The sequence below is a fragment of the Geotrypetes seraphini genome, chromosome 3, assembly GCF_902459505.1.
Source record: "Geotrypetes seraphini chromosome 3, aGeoSer1.1, whole genome shotgun sequence".
Lineage (NCBI taxonomy): Eukaryota > Metazoa > Chordata > Amphibia > Gymnophiona > Dermophiidae > Geotrypetes > Geotrypetes seraphini.
Genome location: NC_047086.1, coordinates 239,917,903 through 239,938,938, shown reverse-complemented (window position 1 = coordinate 239,938,938; position 21,036 = coordinate 239,917,903). Strand labels below are relative to the sequence as shown.

Genomic DNA, 21,036 nt, shown 5'->3' with positions numbered 1-21,036 from the left:
TCAATGCTGGCGTTAAGGTCTAGTACGCGCGGCAATTCAGCGCGTGCTAAAACTGCTATCGCAGCTTAGTAAAAGGAGCCCATAATACATTAATAATCGGGCTCCTGAGGCAGCCTATTAGCAAATTTATTTTTTCAATTTTTATTTAATCAGTTTTTAATTGTGCTTTCAATTATCAGCACCAATTAATCAATTTAAAAAAAAACATTATTGGTGTCCAACCTTCCTGTGTCATTCTTTAGTGTCTGTCTCAATCTCAATCCTTCTACACCAGTTTTCTTCAATGTAAGGCTTGAGGGTCAGTGGCTGTGAACATTCATGCTCTGATTTTGTATCTGAGCCAAGTATAAGATAATGAACCCACTGTGACATCACTGATGAAGTTGGCTCTTAGTCATTGGTGGAATGAGGCATTATGACATCACAATCTCAGCTCTGGAGACCAGAGACTGTCATTCTGTAGTATCTATCTCAACCTCAGTCCTTCTACACCAAGATTCTTCAATGCAAGGCTTGCGGGTCAGTGGCTGTGCCCATTCAGACTCTGATTCTTCCCTCTCTCCTTAAAGAATGACACAGAGATGGTTTCCTGCAGTTAACTGTGTGAACAGGGACACATTCTAGGCGCCATTTATAGAATCAGGGCCATTGTATAACTATGGATGCTAAATGTTTTGTAAATAATACAATATATAATTGTTCACCTAGTGTAATTGATTATGAATAAGAACTATTTTAAATATTTGTTGTCTTCAATTGTTTTTCAGTGATCTGGAACTATTTTCATAATGTTCTGTTATTCAAATACGCTTCAGAAAGAAATGGGGTAAACATAATCAGTGGCCCTGTGTTTGACTATGACTACGATGGCCATTTTGATACATCACAACAAATTAAATTGTAAGAAATGTTTTTTCCTTCCATGACATCGTATAAGTGAGATTTCTACTTAACTGTAAGATTTAATACAAAGGCCTCCAAGCCACTCAAGATAACACTCTGTGACGCTGAGCCATGATATATCCTTTTACTGCCTCCCTCCACCAGCTAAATTTATACACAAGTCATGCTGAATATTGGCTCCTATCTCTATAAAGCACTTACGCCAGTCATAGAGTTGGTGAACCTAGATTTGGGAGATATAAGAGTAATTTATTTGTTCCATAAGTTGCATGTGTACCTGTGTGCCCCACCCATTTGAGTATGTACCTATAAAGGTATGTGCTGTTGAAAATAGGTGCTCACTTAAAGAAAGGCATATGTAGCCGGATTATTGCTGTTTATGCATTTATATGTCCAAATGACCAGAATATACATATAACTTTAGGCAGTTTCTTATAGAATGACCGCCTATATGGTATTCCAGGTTCATCACACCCTGCCCAAATGACCCAGCCTCCTCTTTTCCATGCAGCCAAACTATCTGTGCACCATGATATACTATTGATATACAATATTGATGCATGCTAATTTTTTGAGATTTCTCATCATTCTTGCAAACATACATGTGTGACACCAAGGCTTTGTATTACAGAGTGACACCAAATTCAGAGGTTCCAGTCCCAACACACTACTTTATAGTGCTGTCCAGCTGTAAAGATGTGTCCCAGACGCCTGTACGGTGTGAAAGTCGCCTTGAAGCCTTATCTTTCATTGTGCCCCACAGAGCGGACAATAGTGAAAGTTGTGCAGTAAGTCATCTCACAAGTATGATATGCCTTGCATGGACCTTATTTTTGCATGCATTTGCATACAAACTATAGCAATTTGTATTGCTTCTGTGTTTTAGGTAATGTGATTATATTCGGAGGTCATAGCTCCTGAACAGAAATGCTTCTGAAACCTCTGCTAATTTACACATCACATCATTTTGAGAATTTACATCTAGGCCCTCTAGGAGATCAATGTGCTAAAGTACATTAAGGCTGTTATGTTAACCAGCTTGCAAAATTGTTAAACTGAAAACTATGCGACTCAGAAAAATATATGCCTCAACTATTCAAAATACTGTAGCTCATCTGGTTACAAGAGAAAACAGAGAGTAGGGTTAAATGGTTAGGGGCTCATAATCAAAAGAAAAAAACGTCTAAAAAGTGGCCTAAATGGCTACTTGGACGATCAAAAAGCCTGATCGTCCAAGTACCCATAACCAAAGCTGGTTTTAGACGTATCTAAAACCAGCTTAGGCCTTTCCCCTGCCTCTAAACGCACAGAGAGAAAAGAGGCATTTTTAGAGGAGGGGAAAGGGCGGGAGACCTAGGCGTGCAGCAGGTATAACCAAAACATTTGACAGGTTGCCTAGTCGGCACTTATACTTTTTGACTTAGACCAAGTCAAAACAGGAGATCAAATATTCTAAGAGTACTTCATATTCCTCCTCTTATTTTCAGTCGAGCAGCTGACAAGAAGGTTGTCAGTTGGCTAGGATCAAAGAAAACATATTTTTGCATTTGGTAGGACTATCATGCATTTATATGGGTGACGAAGAAAATAGGTTGCCCCAAGAGCTATAACAACAAAAATTCACGATGACATTTTTGTGTGTCTCGTGACAGATTCGGATACATTTGTATTTTATACCCTAGAAATTCTTTCTGTCTTTTTTTAAAGAAAAGTCTTAATAGTCAATTCTTATCTAGTGCTAAGGCAACTGTAAGAAGAAGGGTTGCTGGCTTTGCGACTTCCTTATCTGAAAGTTCCAGCATTGTAGAAATATTAAGCGATTGTTGATTATCTTCCTCTAGCTTTTCTTCCCTTATAATAGGTAAATAATACACTTGGGTGAATGGCGGTAACAAATCTTCAGTAATTTCCAACACCTCCGTCATATAACGTTTCAGCATATCTCTCGGAGTTGCTGAAGCAGCTCTGGGAAATTAATTAGTCTAAGGTTGTTATTGTGGGAAAAGTTTTTCTAGAGATTCCAAATTTCTCCTTAAATTGATGTTATCTCTCACAAGTGTTTCTGTTATTTGTTTGGAAACTTTCATTTCTTGGGAAGAATTTAATATTGAACTTTTCAAATCTTGTAGATCAACTTTGATATTCTTAATTTCATTTTCTTGGGTATTAATTTTATGCTCTAACTGTGAGAGCTGGGGATTAATTGTTTTAGCTAAATCTGCCACAAGGTCCCAAATAGCTTCAAGAGTTACCTCTTGGGGTTTCTTTAATATAAAAGAAAGGGTTTTTTTAGAAGAAAAGTCAATGTTCTCATCAACTGAGGTTCCCTCTTGGCTGCTGCTCTCCTGCTCGCAGACAGGTCGTGGTGCTGGCAAATCCCTAGATTCGGAAGGAATACCTTGTGGGTACAGGGATTTCAACTCCAAGCTCCTATCTATGCTCCTATTAGTGTCCGGGGAGAGTCCCTCATCGACTTCTGATAGGTCCTCCACCCGTAGGGAGCTGGCAATCTGTGGAGGAGGGGGAGGCACTCCAGCATTGGGGTTCAAGGTAGTTTCTAAGCCCAAGGAGAACACCTCCGTCTTGCCCCGGCACGTCTCCAGCGAGCGTGCCGATGCTCCCATGATGTCCTGCATTTGGCGCAGGAGCTCGTCTATGTTGCTGAGACCGGCCGGGCCCGAACGCCGTGAGGCTCAGGCGGCACTGCACCCTCTCCGCTTCGGCATGTTGCAGGTATTTAAAAATGGAAAGAAGTTTAGACGAGCACTCTGAAGCAGAACACTCGGCCAAACAGTTAATCCGCCATCTTGGATCCTCAAAATCTTTTACTTTTAAATTGGTGAGAATTTGGAATGGACTTCCAGATTCCCTAAGACTGGTAGTAGATCAATTGTTTCAATTTCGAAAAAGTTTAAAAACCTGGTTGTTTTCACAAAAGTTAATTTGATTTTAGCTGTCATATAGTAATTTTAAGCAATTCAACATTCTTTTTTCTAACTTTTTCCATCCATCTAATCTAACCCTGTGGTCCCCAACCCTGCCCTGGAGGACCACCAGGCCAATCGGGTTTTCTGCATAGCCCTAATGAATATGCAAGGAGCAGATTTGCATGCCTGTCACTTCCATTATATACAAATCTCTCTCATGCATATTCATTAGGGCAAGCATGAAAACCCGATTGGCCTGGTGGTCCTCCAGGACAGGGTTGGGAACCACTGATCTAACCAATTTCTGTTTTTATCCCACAGTTTTTACTTGTTATGTTTCATTTTTGAATGAACTGTAAACGGAGTCGAGCTTCTTAGGGAGTAGATTCGGTATGTAAAATTTAGATTAGATTAAATCTTAGCTGCTAATTACTGAACTATTCTTCAGGCTTTGCCAGATCTCACCTCATGTTATCCACATCCTCCAGGGTATCTTCGCTATTACAGAGTTTAGTATCATCTGGAAAAAGACACACTTTACCAAACAGTACTTCCTCAGTGTCACTCACAAAGATGTTAAGAGCTCCACTAACAACATCCTTTTCCTTGGAGCAAACTCCATTTACCACTACCCTTTGCTCCTTCCACTTAACCAGTTTTAAACCCAGTCCATCATTTTAGAGCCCATACCAAGGGCACGTAGTTTATTTATCAACTGCTTAAACGGCACCGTGTCAAAGGCTCTGATAAACTCCAAGTACACCATATCTAGCGCCCCCTCCCATAACCAGCTGTTTGGTCACCCAATCAACGAAATTAATTGGATTTCTCTGACAAGACCTGCCTCTTATAAAACCATGCTGCCTCAGATCCTGCAATCCATTTGATTCTAGAAATCTCACTATCCTCTGCTTAAGAAGACTTTCCATTAGTTGTATTATTTTTTAGGTCAAACATTTTTATTTATTTTTTTTTTAGCTTTATTTAGTTTTTATTTTAAATCTATTTTATTAAGCAATAGTAAATACAAAAGCAATGACAACCAAGATATGCATTTTCATCAAACACCCGCGGAGGACTGGACTCTTATGCCCTCCCCGGACCCACCTCACCCCACCCCACTGCAAAGAATCCCCAACCCCCCGCCCTCCCCTCCCCATCCCCCCCCCAGATACAAACAACAAATGCATAAGCAGGAATCAGCGAAGAAACAATAAAGCATTGAATCAGAGGTGAAGTCTATTCAAAACACGACTACGACTCTCAGGAGTCAAAATGTTCAAATACGGAGTCCACGTGTGAACAAAATCTCTGCTCCGGCGTCGAGAAGAACATGCCAAGCAGGCCTCCCAACCCAGAAGTTCATGAAGGCGATTCCTCCAATACCAGAAGGAAGGTGGTTCAGAAGAAAGCCAGCAACACAAGATACATTTCTTCCCCAAAATAAAGCTTTTACTAAGAAATAGTTTTTCATAAGAAGTGTACATATTCAAGAAAGAGAAATGGGCAAACAGCATAGACTGCACTGAGACTGGCACAGGGGTCTGCAACAAGCCCTGTAAAAAGGAGGCCTAATGCCAACAAAAAGTGCAATACAATTTATATACAAATAATGATAATCAACCAAGCACTATAATCAATCAGTATCTATACAAAAGATAAAAATTCCCTCCCCCCATCCATCATTACCATCAGGAATAATACCAAAACAAAAGATATACTCCCATCCTGCTCCCCCCCCCCCTGGATGTATGAGTGGAAAAACATTTTTATTGATTTTGTCAATAAGTACCAAAGTACACAAATGTTAACAAGACAGGATATGCGTTTCCATTAGTTTACTTGCTACCAAAGTCAGACTAACTGGCCTATTATTCCCAACCTCCTCCTTACTTCTGTTGTGCAGAGGGACTATATCTGCCCTTCTCCAGTCCTCTGGGACGGTGTCAGGTCAAAAGCGCGCCGGGACAAAGGCGCACGCAGACAATTGAGCGCAGCGCGGAGGTGCGCGCCGCAGAAAATTACTGGTTTTAGGGCTCCGACGGGGGCATTGGGGGGGAACCCCCCCACTTTACTTAATAGAGATCGCGCCGCGTTGTGGGGGCGTTGTGGGGGGTTTGGGGGGTTGTAACCCCCCACATTTTACTGAAAACTTAACTTTTTCCCTGTTTTTAGGGAAAAAGTTAAGTTTACAGTAAAATGTGGAGGATTACAACCCCTAAACTCCCCACAACGCCGGAGCGATCTCTATTAAGTAAACTGGGGGGGTGCTCCCCAACAAAACCCCCCGTCGGAGCCCCTAAAAACTGTAATTTTCTTCGGCGCGGGCCTCCGTCTTGCGCTCAGTTGTCGGCGCGCGCCTTTGTCTTTCGTGGGGTTGTCTATGAACCCTCTGGGATCACTCCAGACTCTAAAGAAGCATTGAAAAGATGAGAGAGTGGAGCTCCTTGAGTGCCCATCAGGCCCCATTTGCCTTGTCTATTTTTAATTTAGTTAGCTCTTCACAAATAGTCTTTTGAGAATGTTTTCCGTAATCCAACTCCTGGTCTTTTATCTAGTTTCACTTTTAGGGTCAGCTGCCCAATCTGAGCATGGTATTTTTTTTAACTTGATTGTGACTGAAGTAGGTCTAGATGAAAATATCCTTCTTTTTAGACATGGATATTTCTTCCTGTTTGAAAATCGCTGTTGGTCGTCCTACTTATGGGCCCTCCCTAGTCCTGCCCACAATACGTTCACAACATGTCTCTTTGCTATTTGGATGAACTGCAGTGTGAAACATCCAAATTCTGACTTTCCAAAATCTGGATGTTTTTTTAGGCATTTTGAAGCATCCATCTGCTTTGAGAATGAGCACTAAAATGTCTTGCTACAATACTAGAGGTAACTTGGCAGAAATCAAAGCTAGATTGAAGCCACATACAGTTATGTCTGATCAAGAGGTATGAATTCTAGCACATCAAGTACACATGCATGTGTACTTAAAAGGGTCCAGAGAAGAGCGACTAAAATGTTTAAGGGGATGGAGGAGTTGCCGTACAGTGAGAAATTGGAAAAGCTGGACCTCTTCTCCCTTGAAAAGAGGAGACTGCGAGGGGACATGATCAAATCATTCAAAATACTGAAGGGAATAGACTTAGTAGAGAAAGACAGACTGTTCACACTCTCCAAGGTAGGGAGAACGAGAGGACACTCTCTAAAGTTGAAAGGGGATAGATTCCGTACAAACCTAAGGAAATTCTTCTTCACCCAGAGAGTGGTAGAAAACTGGAACGCTCTTCTGGGGTCTGTTATAGGGCAAGACAAAGTTGGACAAGTTCATGCTAAACTGGTGAGACTGGACTCATTTGGAGCACTGGTCATGACCTAGGGGCTGCCGCGTGAGCGGACTGCTGGGCACGATGGATCACTGGTCTGACCCAGCAGCGGCAATTCTTATGTTCTTATATGGGTTGCATAAAAGTACCTGCGTTCTTTTTACCACACTTATGATTATTGGCATAACCCCTGGGATAATTGTATAAACATCCTATTTAAATTATCCCTGGGTCAATTGTAGAACACAAGTGCTAACCGTTTTCTGCTTGTGTTGCGTCTGTAAATGTTTGGAATATATATGCAGTGGTACCTTGGATTACGAGCATAATCCATTCCAGGAGCATGCTCGTAATACAAAATGCTCGTTTATCAAAGTGAGTTTCTCCATAGGAAATAATGGAAATTCGCTTTGATGCGTTCCCCCCCCCCCCCGAGAACCGGCATTGCTCCCCTCGAAGGCTCCCCCCCCCCCGCGATCAGGCACCCCCCCTGCGATCTGGCACCCCCTGCCATGATCTGACCCCCCCCTGACACGATTGGGCACCCCCCCGCCATGATCCGACCCCCCCCGACACGATTGGGCACCCCCCGACACGATCCAACATCCCCCCGAAACAATTGGGCACCCCCCCGCCGCTTCTTACCCTCATCTGGGCACTCTTGAAAATCGGCTTCCTCCTCTGCTAGGCCTTGAGCATCTGAGCATGCTCAAGGCCTGCGAGTTCACGTGAACTTGCAGGCCTTGAGCATGCTCAGATGCTCAAGGCCCAGCAGAGGAGAAGGCTGATTTTCAAGAGTGCCCAGATGAGGGTAAGAAGTGGCGGCGGGGGGGTGCCCAATCATGTCGGGGGGGGGGGGGGTCGGATCGTGGCGTGGGGGGTGCCGGTTCGAGGCAGGGGGGGGTTCCGGATCGCAAGGGGGGGTGCCGGATTGCGGGAGGGGGGGGATGCTCGTAAATTGAGCCATGCTCGGTTTCCGAGGCACCGATTTTGCAAATGTTTTGATCGTCTTGCAAAACACTCGCAAACCGGTGCACTCGTAAACCGAGGTACCACTGTATACATATTCGTGTGTGCACACAAATACATGTACTGCTGAGTTTAGTATTTAGACAGCAGAGTCATTTGATAATATGGCTTGGACCTTTTAGAGTTAAATGGATTAAAAATGCTGAAATTAAATCAAATGTGCATTCATCCCCAATCTTGCTCTCTGGGAATGTCTCCTCGACCAGCAACTTATCTTGCACACATATATGCTGTATTCATACAAGTTTTAACCTACAGTATCTATCGAATGAATAAATTTTATATGATGTGTCATTTACGCTCTTAAAGGATAATTTTCATGGATAAAGGCAATGTTTTATTATTTGGTGTATTGGGCAAACCTTTTGCTCTTTGCATTTTAGGGGTGTTTTGAAAAGTGTTTCATAATAGTTTGTTTACTTTTGTAATATTGTATATTCGTATTGTGTGCTCTAACCTGCGTTGATTAGGCCACAAACCTGGAAAATTGGAATAGCTTGGAAATTAATTTCTTGAAATGTCCTTATATCTATTTCTCTGCCCCTACAGGATGGTAAAGATGAATCCTTGTGGGTTGAAGAGCGAATATGGTTTCACGCAGCCCGTGTCAAAGATGTCGAACTGATCACTGGCCTCAGTTTCTTTCACGACAGCAGACTGCCCGTTTCTGATGTTTTACAGCTCAAAACCTACTTGCCAACTTCTGCCAAAGAGGACTGATTTTGTTTTGTTTAAGGACCTATGCATTTCCATATGTGCCTTTATTCTAATAAATAGTATGTATTTCCCTGACAATGTCGAGTTTCAGAATAAGGAGGAGTGTTTAAAAGCGGCTGGAATGTCTGACTCCGTGCCTCCAAAGAAAATTGTTTGAATTGAAATTTACCATTGTCACTTTGCTACCTCAAAGACATTATAGAACAGGATAGCAACTTCTGTTGATCTGTATTCTACATACTGTTAAAAATTTACTGCACTGGAAAGTGTTAAGTCATGCACAGTAACTTCTTTATGAATGCACAACTGACAGATTCAGCAAGAGGTGTAAAAACCGGCTTCTAAATATTGTAAAAATATAAAAATGCACACAAATCGGAAAAAACGTTAAAGCTCTGTTTTTAAATTAAATATTTTTTATTCATGCATTAGACATTCCTTATTCATCTATCAAATGATCTGGCATATGAATAATGAATATCAGATGGATGAATAAAGGATTTTTTTTTTTTAATTCAAAAACAGAGCCTTGTATGGTTTTTCCTCCCCTTTTATGTGTGGTTTTTTTTTTTCTCATATTGTTGTGGTGCACCAGCCTTTCTTGTTTTCTCCCAAATATTGCAAGACATTGGGAATCATTGTTAGTTCAGATATATTTATGAAGTTGATGGATTGCTATACGTAAACACTTGTGTTTGATCATTGTTTGTTGCCAGACAAATGGAAGTTCATTGTATTTCCACTTGCTTGATACAACAAAATTTCAAAAATGTACCTCCTTAAGAATTTATTTCATCCTTAGTCTGAATTGTTTAGACTTGATTCTTAGCTGATGGAATACTCCTGACCTTCAGCAGGGGGAAATCTGTTGAAACGTCTTATTCGAAGTGATGGCAAAAAGAACAGAAATGAAACTTCTAAATTTTTGTCGTGTTTTTATTGAATCTATTATCTAAAACTGAGGCTTCAGTCATCAGGAGGACTCTTTTGTGAAACCCCCGTAGTTTTTGCTTCCTACTTCTTTGAACTGTGGTTTGGGGCTGGAATCTGGGTCTAAGAGCCTTCATTTTCAAATCCCTTATATTATGTCTTATTCCTTCAGACCAGTGTTTCTCAACTCGGTCCTGGAGTACCCCCTTGCCAGTCAGGTTTTCAGGTATATCCACAATGAATATGCATGAAAGAAATTTCCATACACTGCCTCCATTATATGCAAATTTCTTTCATGCATATTCATTGTGGATAGCCCGAAAACCTGACTGGCAAGGGGGTACTCCAGGACCGAGTTGAGAAACACTGCTTTAGCCTAGCTGTGGCGGTGACTTTTCTTGGCCAGGGCTCATGCACCACTATTGTGATTAAATATTGAAAATCAATGTATATTTGAGAATACTAATACACTAATCTTCATTCAGAGAATGTCCAAACTATTAGTGAATGCAATACAATCAAACAGTTAAGAAAAGAAACACAGGTTTCTTTCTGTAAGCAATACAGATGCAAAAACTCTTCAAAAGCTCATGAGAAGCACAGCATAATTTTTTTTAGAAAATCTGTTATACAGGGTGTCCACAAAAGCACTCCTTGATTTTAAAAGGTTACAAAATCAAAACTTATTGGAATATGTTTATAAATATGATGACAACAAATACAAGTCACAACAAGCATGCTTAGCTAGATCTTACACAATCACTTGCACTTTCACCTTTATAAGCTGCACTTGGTGCTGAAGTTATAACCTTCGGACAATGCAATGCGACAAAATGGTCAGGTGTTCCTCAAGTGGCCCCCGAGACCACCGGACATTACTGTTTGTGACTTTTTCCTTTTGGGGTACATACCTCCACTACCTGTAACTATGGATGATCTGCAGGAATGCATCACTGAAGCTATAAACGTGATCATGCTGGATATGCGTTGGAGAGACTGGTCCGAGCTCGATTATTGCATTGATGTTTGCCGAGTAACAGGTGAGGTGCCCATCAAGTGTAGTAATCAACAGATACCATATGAAACTTTATGAGTTGATGAAACTGTAGCCCAATAAATTTTGGGTTTGTAACCATTTAAAATCAAGGAGTGTTTTTATGGGCACCCTGTATTATTTTAAGTATATCTTCAGTGTGTAGTCTTAAGCCATAGAGCTTTGGCTCATCGGGCCATCTGACTCTTATAGCTTATCAATAGCTCAGACTTATAATAGGCTCACTGACCTTTTACTGCACACCCTCATAAGCATACACTAAGGGCCAAATTCTATAAATGGCATCCTGATTGTAAGCGGTGGTAGGTGTCCTACCGTTGTCTAATCAGCCAATTGGGACGCATGTTTTTTAAAAAAACAAACAAAAACAACCAACAACCGTAGGCAGGTCATATATATGTAGGCATCTGTCACGTGTGCAGGGAGGCATCTAGGGATGCTTAAGCTTGGCCAAGGCTGGGCATGGGTGTGGTTTCGCCCGGAAGCAGCCTTAGGTGAGCTCAAGCGGCCCTGGGCATCTCCCTAGGGCCGCGATAGGCGCCTTTGCTGGCCTACATTTCAAATAGACATGACTGCTAAACTGATCACGACAAGGAAATATCCCTGCTGCAATCAGCTAAGCACCTGTGGCAGGGAACCCCACTGTAAGTTAGGCAGGAGGGATGCCCACTCCCTCTTGTCGGAACCCCTGAAACAACCCCCAGAAGGAAGGATGCCCAATCGCTACTGCCACAAACCTGAAACAATACCAGGCAGGATGGATGCCCACTCCCTCCTGCTGGCACCCCTCGAACATATGACCCCCCTGAATCCTCCCCCCAAAGCCCACCCAGACCCCCCTCCAGTACCTTTATCAGAAAAGCCGACTGGAGGGATGCCTACTCCCTTTGGCTGACAGGCCCTTCTCTTCAGAATGGCGAGCCATCACCTTCCTGGTGCATCCTGGGATGCACCGAGGAGGGGCTTAAGGCCCTGATTGGCCCAGATGCCTAAGACTCCTCCTATAGCAGAAGCTTTAGATATCTGGGCCAACTGGAGTCTTAGGCTTCCTTCCTAGTGCATTCTGGGATGCAATAGGTGTGGCCTAAGACTCAGATTGTCCAGATTCCTAAGGCCACTCTCATGTTAGGCAATGATTATAGCACTTAGCTGTATACATGTGGAGGATCACTTTCAATATGACCTCTAAATCCAAGTTTGGACCTTTTGTGGAACATACAAAAATGCATTAGCAAATATGACCATTTTCAAAACAAGAAAATGTTTTTTTGTTTTGAAAATGGCCATTTCATAGATGGGTTTGTGCAGAGTGTATTGATATTTTTGAACCATTTTTGAAAAGAAAATTAAAATAAATCATACAACTCAAGACATTGTGATGTAGGAGGAGCCAGTGTTTTTAGTAGATTAGTCACACAGACAACCCACAGAGCAGTTTGGCACCCTAGGAGACAGTGCAATAAGCTTCACATAAAAAGTCCCAGGTATACATCTCAACATAACCCCCTTATATTGTTTGGGGAGCCCTCCACAGCCCACCCAAAATCTACTGTACCCAACTATATACCACAATAATAGCATTTATACCTACAGGTGTTACTATATGTAGGTAGAGTAAGGTTTGGATGGATTGTGGAAGACTCACATATTCTCCCAAAAGTGTAATAGGCCCGTATCCCATTCTGAGTCCCCTTCTCTATAGTCCATTGCACCGCTCACTAGGCTAATCCAGGAACCTACTTGCTGCTCTTATAGGATTGGCTACAACATTTGAAGCTGCCCTACAGGTAGGTATGTACTGTTTCATTTATATTGTTGGGGGTGAAGTTGAGTCAGTGACCACAGGAGGAGTGTGGGGAGGTCATGCTTTCATCTGGTTAGTTTGGACACCTTTTTGGCCCTTGTTATTAAAACAGGTCTAGTCTCAAACATCCAAATTGGGCCCTGGACATATTCTGCAATGTTCCTTTAGAGTGCAAAAGGTATATAAGTCTTGAACCAGTGGGTTATTCAACTCTAATCACGAGCTGTGTAGAAGACAACATGCAAATTCTTTTTGGCTCCACCTCCTGTATCTCTGGGCTGTGCTGCAGCTCCTCCATTTTAGCTTCTACATGGGCGTTGAAGGTGTCTGTCTCATTTGCTCTGATTTTGATTTGTTGTTTTGAGGGGTTTTTTTTATCCTTAATTTGAGGCTTCTTGCCGCTTCAGGGGTTCCCAGTTTTACTGGGCAACTCTTGGAGAAGACACAGACTCTCCTATCAGAAATCTGTAGCTGGGTAGACATCTGTTTTACAGGGCACCTACCTAGCCAGCCTGTACTATCACTTTTGGAAGGCTTGGGGACTGTTCCCTTAGTAGCAAGGCTCACTCCTGGTTATTACTGGAGCTTGAGCGCAGGCTGTATGGCCCCCATGTCAGTCCTGAAGGTTCTTTTGGGTGCTAGCTGCCTTCCCCCCTCCGAAGATGCATGAGGAGCTTTGGAGTCTGGGATCTCAGGCTATACCTTAGTCTGATTGGTAGGTTGAAGAAACAAACATTTGGAGTCATTTTACATGCTTGTCTGAGGAAGCAGCCTTCTCCATATTCCAGCTGCTGTTTTAGTTGAAGCAGGCATAGCATTACTATAACTGTGAGTTCAGACCATTGTGGTCTATGGGAGACTTTGGGGGAAGGGGGGTCTTCTAATTGCCTTTTTGGAGGTTTCTGGAGCTGGGATTTGGGTCCCCTATCTCAAAAAAACCCTCTCCTGAATTTTTTTTATATGTGTATGCTTTTATGTAGCTCTCCCTGGCTGTTTTTTGGCACCAAATTGCTGTCACGTCAGCCATCTTAGATTTCTCAATCTGATTTTAAAAGCCTCTATCTGCCTTAAAAACACTTTGATTTTAATTAAAATTAATAGAGATGATTCATGTCAGATTTGTGCTGGCTGGCAGAGCACGTGAGTGGGGAGCAATGAGCTTAGGCCTCTCTGGTCCCTCTAGGGCAGGGGAGTCACAGGTGGCTTGCTTGTTAGGACAAAAATCCCTTACAGAGCCCTTGGATAGCAATTTGGTGAAGCACAGATGCACAAATGCCTCTGGGCCCCCGAGAAGACAAGGAGAGTCCTTGCAGATGTCCTTAGGGCATACTGTTCATGATTTTGTTGGTCTGATGTTTGAAGCCTATTAAGCTTATCAGGGTCACTCTACACCATCTGGGGTCCCACCAGCTGTTGGGCAGAGGGGTTTGCCCTCTCAGTGCAGTGCCACATCTGAAGGCTCCCCTGCAGGAATTTGAAGTCCAGTCGGAGAGAGAATGGGAGGATTGAGGATCACAATGCCTTTACACCCTCAAAATGAATCTTCAGTTTTGGAGGATTCAAGGTGTCAGGCTAGGGATCACAGTCTATGACAGCTCTGGACCATGGAGAGGACCCATTTTAAGCTGGCAGCTTTGCTGGAGGTCGTCATAGAATCATTGCAGTTTTTGAAGCTGGTCCCCCCGCAAACCTCTGTTGTTCAGCGTTCTGTCTGAGCAGCTCCACACTTCAAGCCACCTTTTTACCTTTGCATCCTGACATTACAATGATGCTAACAGAGCATTGGGAAGCCCCTGAGCGACCCTTGTGCATTGCCAGGACTATGCCAAAGTTGTATCCACTGTCTCTGGATTTTCAACAGCTGTTTGTTCCGCCTAAGGTGGATTCGCTAATAGCACTAGTTACTATGCAAACTTCTCTGTCTAGTGAAGGTGGAGTGATTTTGAAAAATGCACAAGACCACAGAGTGGATTTGATCTTCCAAAAGATTATTTGAGGCATTGGCTTTAGGGCTGAGAGTAGCGACAGTGGCTTCCTTAGTTGTATGCACCTGCTATACTATATTGTGTCAGGCTCCAGCAAAGCAGGAGGACGCTTATCCTCAGTTACTAACTTCGGGGGTGGATTATGTGGCAGATGCTCTATTCGACGTGTTTAGGGTCATGAGCAAGGTCTCTGCTTGTTCCATCTCCACCCGTAGAATGCCCTGGATTAGGCAATGGATGGGAGATTCTGCTTCCAAGGTTATGTTGATCAGGCTACCTTTCAACCCTGTTTGGCACCTTAAGTTTCAAGTTTCAAGTTTATTCAAAATTTGTTGAATCGCTTATTTAAATTTACTAAGCGATTTACAAAAACAAGAAAAATAATACAAATACAAGGTTAGTTAAACTTTAATACAATGTTAAAAAAAAAAATTAAATTAAATTAAATTAAAATTATACAGACTAACGGACACATAAGGAAAGAAGGGTAAAATTACATATGTATAAAAAAATAAAAGGTATGAGGTAAAAAAACATGAGGTAAGGGAAGGAAATAAGGAAAAAGATAGGATTAGGAAGGATTAGGGAAATTGGTTTCATACATTATATGTGTCCTTAAAAAGGAAACTTTTTAAGCTACTTTTAAACTGCTTTAAATCCTTTTCAGTTCTAAGATACAGGGGCAAGTTATTCCATAATTGTGGGGCTATGACAGAAAAAATATCAGTACGACGAGTTCCAATTATTTTTAGTGAAGGAACTGTTAAAAGATTTTGATTGGTTGATCTTAATGTGCGAGAGGTACAGTATGGGATAAGTAGTCTGTTAATAAATTGAGGTTCGTTTGTGCTCAATGTTTTAAAAACTAAAAGTAGTATTTTAAAAGTAAAACGATGAGAGATAGGGAGCCAATGAGATTCAATAAAAAGTGGTGTGACGTGGATCATCACATATTATCACACTCAAGTCCCGCTCCTCTTTTGTGCCCAAAAGGTCTTCACCCCCTAAACTTTATCATTCCCTTGGGTTTTTGCAGCCCAAATGCATGACGTTGCATTTTGTAACATTTAGGCCCTCTTTTACTAAGGTGCACTAAGCGTGCCCATAGGATAACATGCACGCATTAGCGTTTAGCGTGTGATTAGCACGCGCTATAAAAGCATTGTGCACCTTAGTAAAAGAGGGGGTCTACTAACCACCAGAGCAGCGAAAATAGACCACCACCTCTCAAATCTGCCGACCACGACGCCCAACTACAAAACATTCAGGAAAGAACTGAAAACCATACTATTCAAGAAATTTGTCAGATGATCTAACCAAACCGTATCAACCCTTCCCAGATCCCGACGCATGCTATAGCTATCAAGCTTGTAATCGCCATGATGCCCAGGCTAATTTCTTGTTGTAAACCGCCTAGAACGGAAAGGTATTGGAGGGATAGAAGACACCAATGTAAAGTAATCTTAGCTGCCAAATTTCAGATAATTCTTCAAGTTTTGCTAGGTCCTTATGTTATTCATACCGTCAGGGGTGTCTAGTGCAGATTTTGGTAGCTAAGATTTGATGCTAAGAAATGTAAAGTCATGCCTGCTGAAAATGTGTGGTTAGCACCTAATTTGAAAATGGCTCTTTTGAGGGCATTCTGGAGGCAGAGTCAACCACTTGGCCAGTTAAATGATGATATTCAGCACTGAAACAACATATGACAAAAGTCAGTCCATTGTTTATGTGCTAAACATTGAACAACTGGCTGTGGTTTGTTGGCTCCGTATACCTGGAAACTCAATGCCAGAGCCCTGAATATGGCCCAGCATCAAATTACCAGGCATATCAGTGGTGGTCAGCAATATGCTGAGCGCTGCCCTCTATTGATCCCATAATCTACATTCACAGAAGTCTTCCAGATACAACAGTGGGTACAGAACAAAGCAAGAACATTTCCCCAGACAAATTTACCAAACAAAATAAAGTCCTCTTTGACTAAGCGGAGCGCTAAATGCTCTGACGCTGCTCTGACACGGCTTAGTAAAAGAGGAGGGAGTAAATGTCTGATTTCAGTGCAATCTCAATAGCAGCAACATAAACTCCTGGCATGTTGTGAAGTAATAAAAGTCTGCAAAAGCCACTCAGGATTCACAGAACAAATCTACCAGGAACAGGGTAGTTAGCTGGAGAAAGTTAGAAGAGCATAAGGACATTATTTGAATGCTACCACTGAATCTCTGGATTTTATAACCTGCTGCCGGCACTGATTGCATTATTCTAAATATTAGGATGGTGGGGGTGGGGGGGGGGGTTGGTTATAAGATATCGAGAGGGAAATTCTATAACTGAGCACCTCCAGCAGGCACTTGGAGGGTACATGGCCGGAGCCTCTTCTCTACAGGAAAGTAGGTTCCAACTTCATTTTAGAGAACATAAGCATAATCCGGAATCGACGTGCCTAACATTTAGTTGCATTAATATAACACCAGCCGTAGAGCTGGTGTAAATGGGAGCATCCAAGTGCAGCAAGGACATGCATAAGTGGGAGCCCCCACCTATGTTCCACCTATGCTCTGCCTCTCAATGCATTCCGTGGCAAACATGAGCTATGTAAATTAAGCAGATATTTGCAGAAGAGCACTTAGGACCAGTGGTAACATTTGCGCACATGCCCTTGTAGTATTCTCGTAGTGCTCCGCCTTCTCCCCAGTTAGCTTGTTGGACTGGATGTGTGAATATCTTTATCTCACTTATCTTCCCAAGGGTTCCTGATGAAGGAACGCTGAGTTACCGAAACCGGGCTTGGTTGAACCCGGCCACAGGCGGTCTTCAATTGTGGTGACTGGTCGGACTTCCTGCTTGTTGTGGAAACCTGCTCTTTTGATAGGAAGCAGCTACAGCTACAGCCTTCAAGCTAAGTTTTCATCATCTGTTTTTTTGGGAGTTGACTGGGGGGGTTTTCAATCAGTACTCTGAGTGATTTCACTTTAGCAATTATTTAAAGGATTGTTATAATCAGTGTTTATTTTTCACTGTTCACTTTATTATTAGTTATGCACACGTGAGGCTTTCAGTGATGGTGTGCGGGTAGAGGCTTTTTGCTCCTGCTTGGTTAGCTTCTGTGTCTATCCCATTTTAAGGCCAAATGGGATAGACACGTGGGATCTATTCACAGAGAAAGGTAGGGAAGGGTCATTGGGGTGGGCAGACTAGATGGGCCGTGGCCCTTATCTGCCGTCTATTTCTATGTTTCTCCTGTCCCGGATTCCCCACACTGAGAATGCTCCGCTTCACTAAACATATTGTTTTCTTTTGGCATTGTCTATAGTGATCTCCTCTGAGTTCTCCTTGTGAACCTATTGACTATTTCTGCCTTTTTGTAGTGTCTTTTGAAGTTTTGGTTGGCAGTTTCTTTTTGGAGTGTTTGTGTGTCTTGTAGTATTCTAAACATTTACATGCATAATATAGAAGTGCCTTTCTCTTGCCTCGGAATCTTATGTGATAAGATATCTGTATGCTATTCAGGATGTAGTCTGTTTTCTTCTTCAATCAAATTGGCTGTAGGTACCATTTGCCATGACTGTCCATATGCAGCGGTTAGGAAAATGGCCTTCTCTATCATAGGCTGTACCTAGTAGAATAAATTACTAGATAACACAGGCCAAGAAGATGATTATCTTTCCAAAATACTAGGACTAGGGGCATGTAATAAAGCTATTAAGTAGTAGATTTAAATATTTAAGTAATACTTCTTCACTTAGGGGGTCCTTTCACTAAGGCACGCTAACCGATTTAGTATGCGCTAATTGATAGCGTGTGCTAAATGCTAAGGTGCCCATTATATTCTATGGGTGTCTTAGCATTTAGTGTGCATTAATCATTAGCGTGCACTAAATTGATTAGTGCACATTAAATCAGTTAGCGCGCCTTAGTAAAAGGACCCCTTAATGTGTAATTGAATTCTGGAATTTAATGTCTGAGAATGTGGTGAAAGTAGTTAGCTTAGCCGGGTTTAGAAAAAGGTTTGGCTAACTTCCTAAAAGAGAAGTCCATAAGCCATTATTAAGATAGATGTGGAGAATTCCACGGCTTATTCCTAGAATAAGCAGCATAAAATATGGGGGGGAAGGTAGGGTGGGGATCATGCCAGGTACTTGTAACCTGGGTTGGACACTGTTAGAAACAGGATACTGGGCTTGATTGACCTGTGGTCTATCTCAGTATGGCAGCTCTTATGTTCTTATCTTCACTTTCATAAAATGGTGACAGCATGGCTGCTGCAGATGACCTCTGGGGGTGCTGAAGGTTGAGAATGTTTTATATGATTATATTAGATGGGGCCTGATGTGTTGTGATATTACAGAGATTCCAAGTTACCCAATTTTAGGCTGGAGATTTTGGGACAGTCCTGGATTTCCGACCAGCCCATCCTGGTGCATTATGGGACTTGCAACACTGATTTCAATGGACAGGTTCACACTGCTTTGGAATGCAAGTTCAAAACCATGGCTGTCCTAATATCTCCAACCTGCAACTGGGTAACTTGGCATCTCTGATATTGTACTATCATTATTCTTTCTTCCTTTTTATTTTTAAGATTTAGGTTGTGTAGGGGAGGGGTGCAGGGTTGTTAGGTTTTAGATTTTTAAATATTCTGTTGTATTTTTGAATGTTTTAAATCATCTTGTACTCTTTGGTAGTGGTGATTTATAAATCACAATAAATAAATAACTGATATTAACCACATAAATCATTTTGAATATTGGCCACCATATGTCCTATATTTCTGCTAAAATCATTTTCTGCTACATTGATTCTCTAGAGGGAGCTCCTGGTGCTTTTACTAAATTATCTACACAATCAAAATGTCTCTTCCTGTAGAACAGAATTCCATGACAAGAAATTTTAAGCACATCACTGTATCAATTCCATGACAGCAAGCAGAATTCGTATCTAGTAATCCTCGGAACATTATATAATAAAATTTAAGACCCCCACGTTGTATGAATAGAATTTCAACAGCAAAGCTACATTCTTAGAAACAGACTCTACAGAGAAGTGCCATTTTCTAGTGGGAGAGAAATCACAGTTCATTCTCTCTTGTCTTTCCTGCATAATTGCACTATTAGAAAACCACCACAAGATGTCAGTGTGATCTAAGGAAGCCACAACATGCATGGACGAGAGATTTATCCAGTACATTTCTCAGGTTGTACAAGTATATTTTAACACAATTAAGAAAACTGAGTTTTCACTGACTGACAGAACTCATGAGCTCATGATTTTCCAACATGTGTTAAGAGTTTGTTCAGGGGAATCATAATAAATGTTGTGTTAAGAGCTCATATGTGAACAGATGTTGAATTACAGATGGGTTTAAGCTTCAGGATTGTGGTGAAAGACCCTTGTCATTTTCTTGTTCTTACTGGACAGACGGCATTATCTCAATTGCACAGTGTAGAAACAGGACTTATAGCTAAGCCTGATAACTTTACTATGGTTCTCTTTTGGAATCAGGCACTGTAACTGTGTGATTATCATCATTTGTCTGACTCTTTCTATTAAAATAGTTACAGTTCTTTAAAATTCAGAAACCGCATAGTCAAAAGCATTTATGTGGCCGGCATCAGCGCCAACCACAGAAATGCTTTTCTTAAAAATAAAAATCCATGGTAATTCAATGTGTAACAGGGCCTTTTTTTTTTTTTTTTCCCCAAACAGCCAAAGTGTCATAAGAATAGCCTTACTGGGTGAGATCAAAGATCCATCGAGCCCGGTAGCCCATTCTCACTGTGGCTAAGCCAGGTCTCTAGTTCCTGGCCAAAACCCAAGGAGTAGCAACATTTCATAGTACTGATCCAGGGCAAGCAGTGGCTTTCTCAATAACAGACTATGGACTTTTCCTCCAGGAAATTGTCCAAACCTGTCTTAAAACAAGCTATGCTATCTGCTCTTACCACAATCTCTGGCACTGTGTACCAGAGCTTAACTATTCTCTGAGTGAAAAAATATTTCCTCCTATTGTTTTTTAAAGTATTTCCTTGTAACTTCATCGAGTGTCCCCTAGTCTTTGTAATTTTTGATGGAGTGAAAAATCGATCCACGTGTACCCGTTCTACTCCACTCAGGATTTTGTAGACTTCAATGATATCTCCCCTCAGCCATCTCTTTTCCGAGCTGAAAAGCCCTAACCTTTTTAGTCTTTCCTCATTTGAGAGGAATTCCATTCCCTTTATCATCTTGGTCGCTCTTCTCTGAATCTTTTCTAGTGCCGCTATATCCTTCTTGAGATAAGGAGACCAGAATTGAACACAATACTCCAGGTGAGGTTGCACTATGGAGTGATACAGGGGCATTATAACATTCTTAGGGCTCCTTTTACAAA

The 21,036-nt window shown here is 41.8% G+C and overlaps 1 protein-coding gene across 1 annotated transcript in view; it reads left to right on the top strand.

Annotated features, from left to right (window-relative positions):
- The window catches only part of ENPP1 (ectonucleotide pyrophosphatase/phosphodiesterase 1), a 206,326-nt gene extending 196,511 nt beyond the window's left edge, over positions 1-9,815 (top strand). Inside the window, exons 23-25 of the mRNA XM_033936592.1 lie at positions 768-900; positions 1,535-1,691; positions 8,726-9,815. Coding sequence (XP_033792483.1) covers positions 768-900; positions 1,535-1,691; positions 8,726-8,896 — 461 coding nt within the window. The 3' untranslated portion in view covers positions 8,897-9,815. The remainder of the gene's footprint in view (positions 1-767; positions 901-1,534; positions 1,692-8,725) is intronic.
- The last annotated feature ends 11,221 nt before the right edge of the window (positions 9,816-21,036 follow it).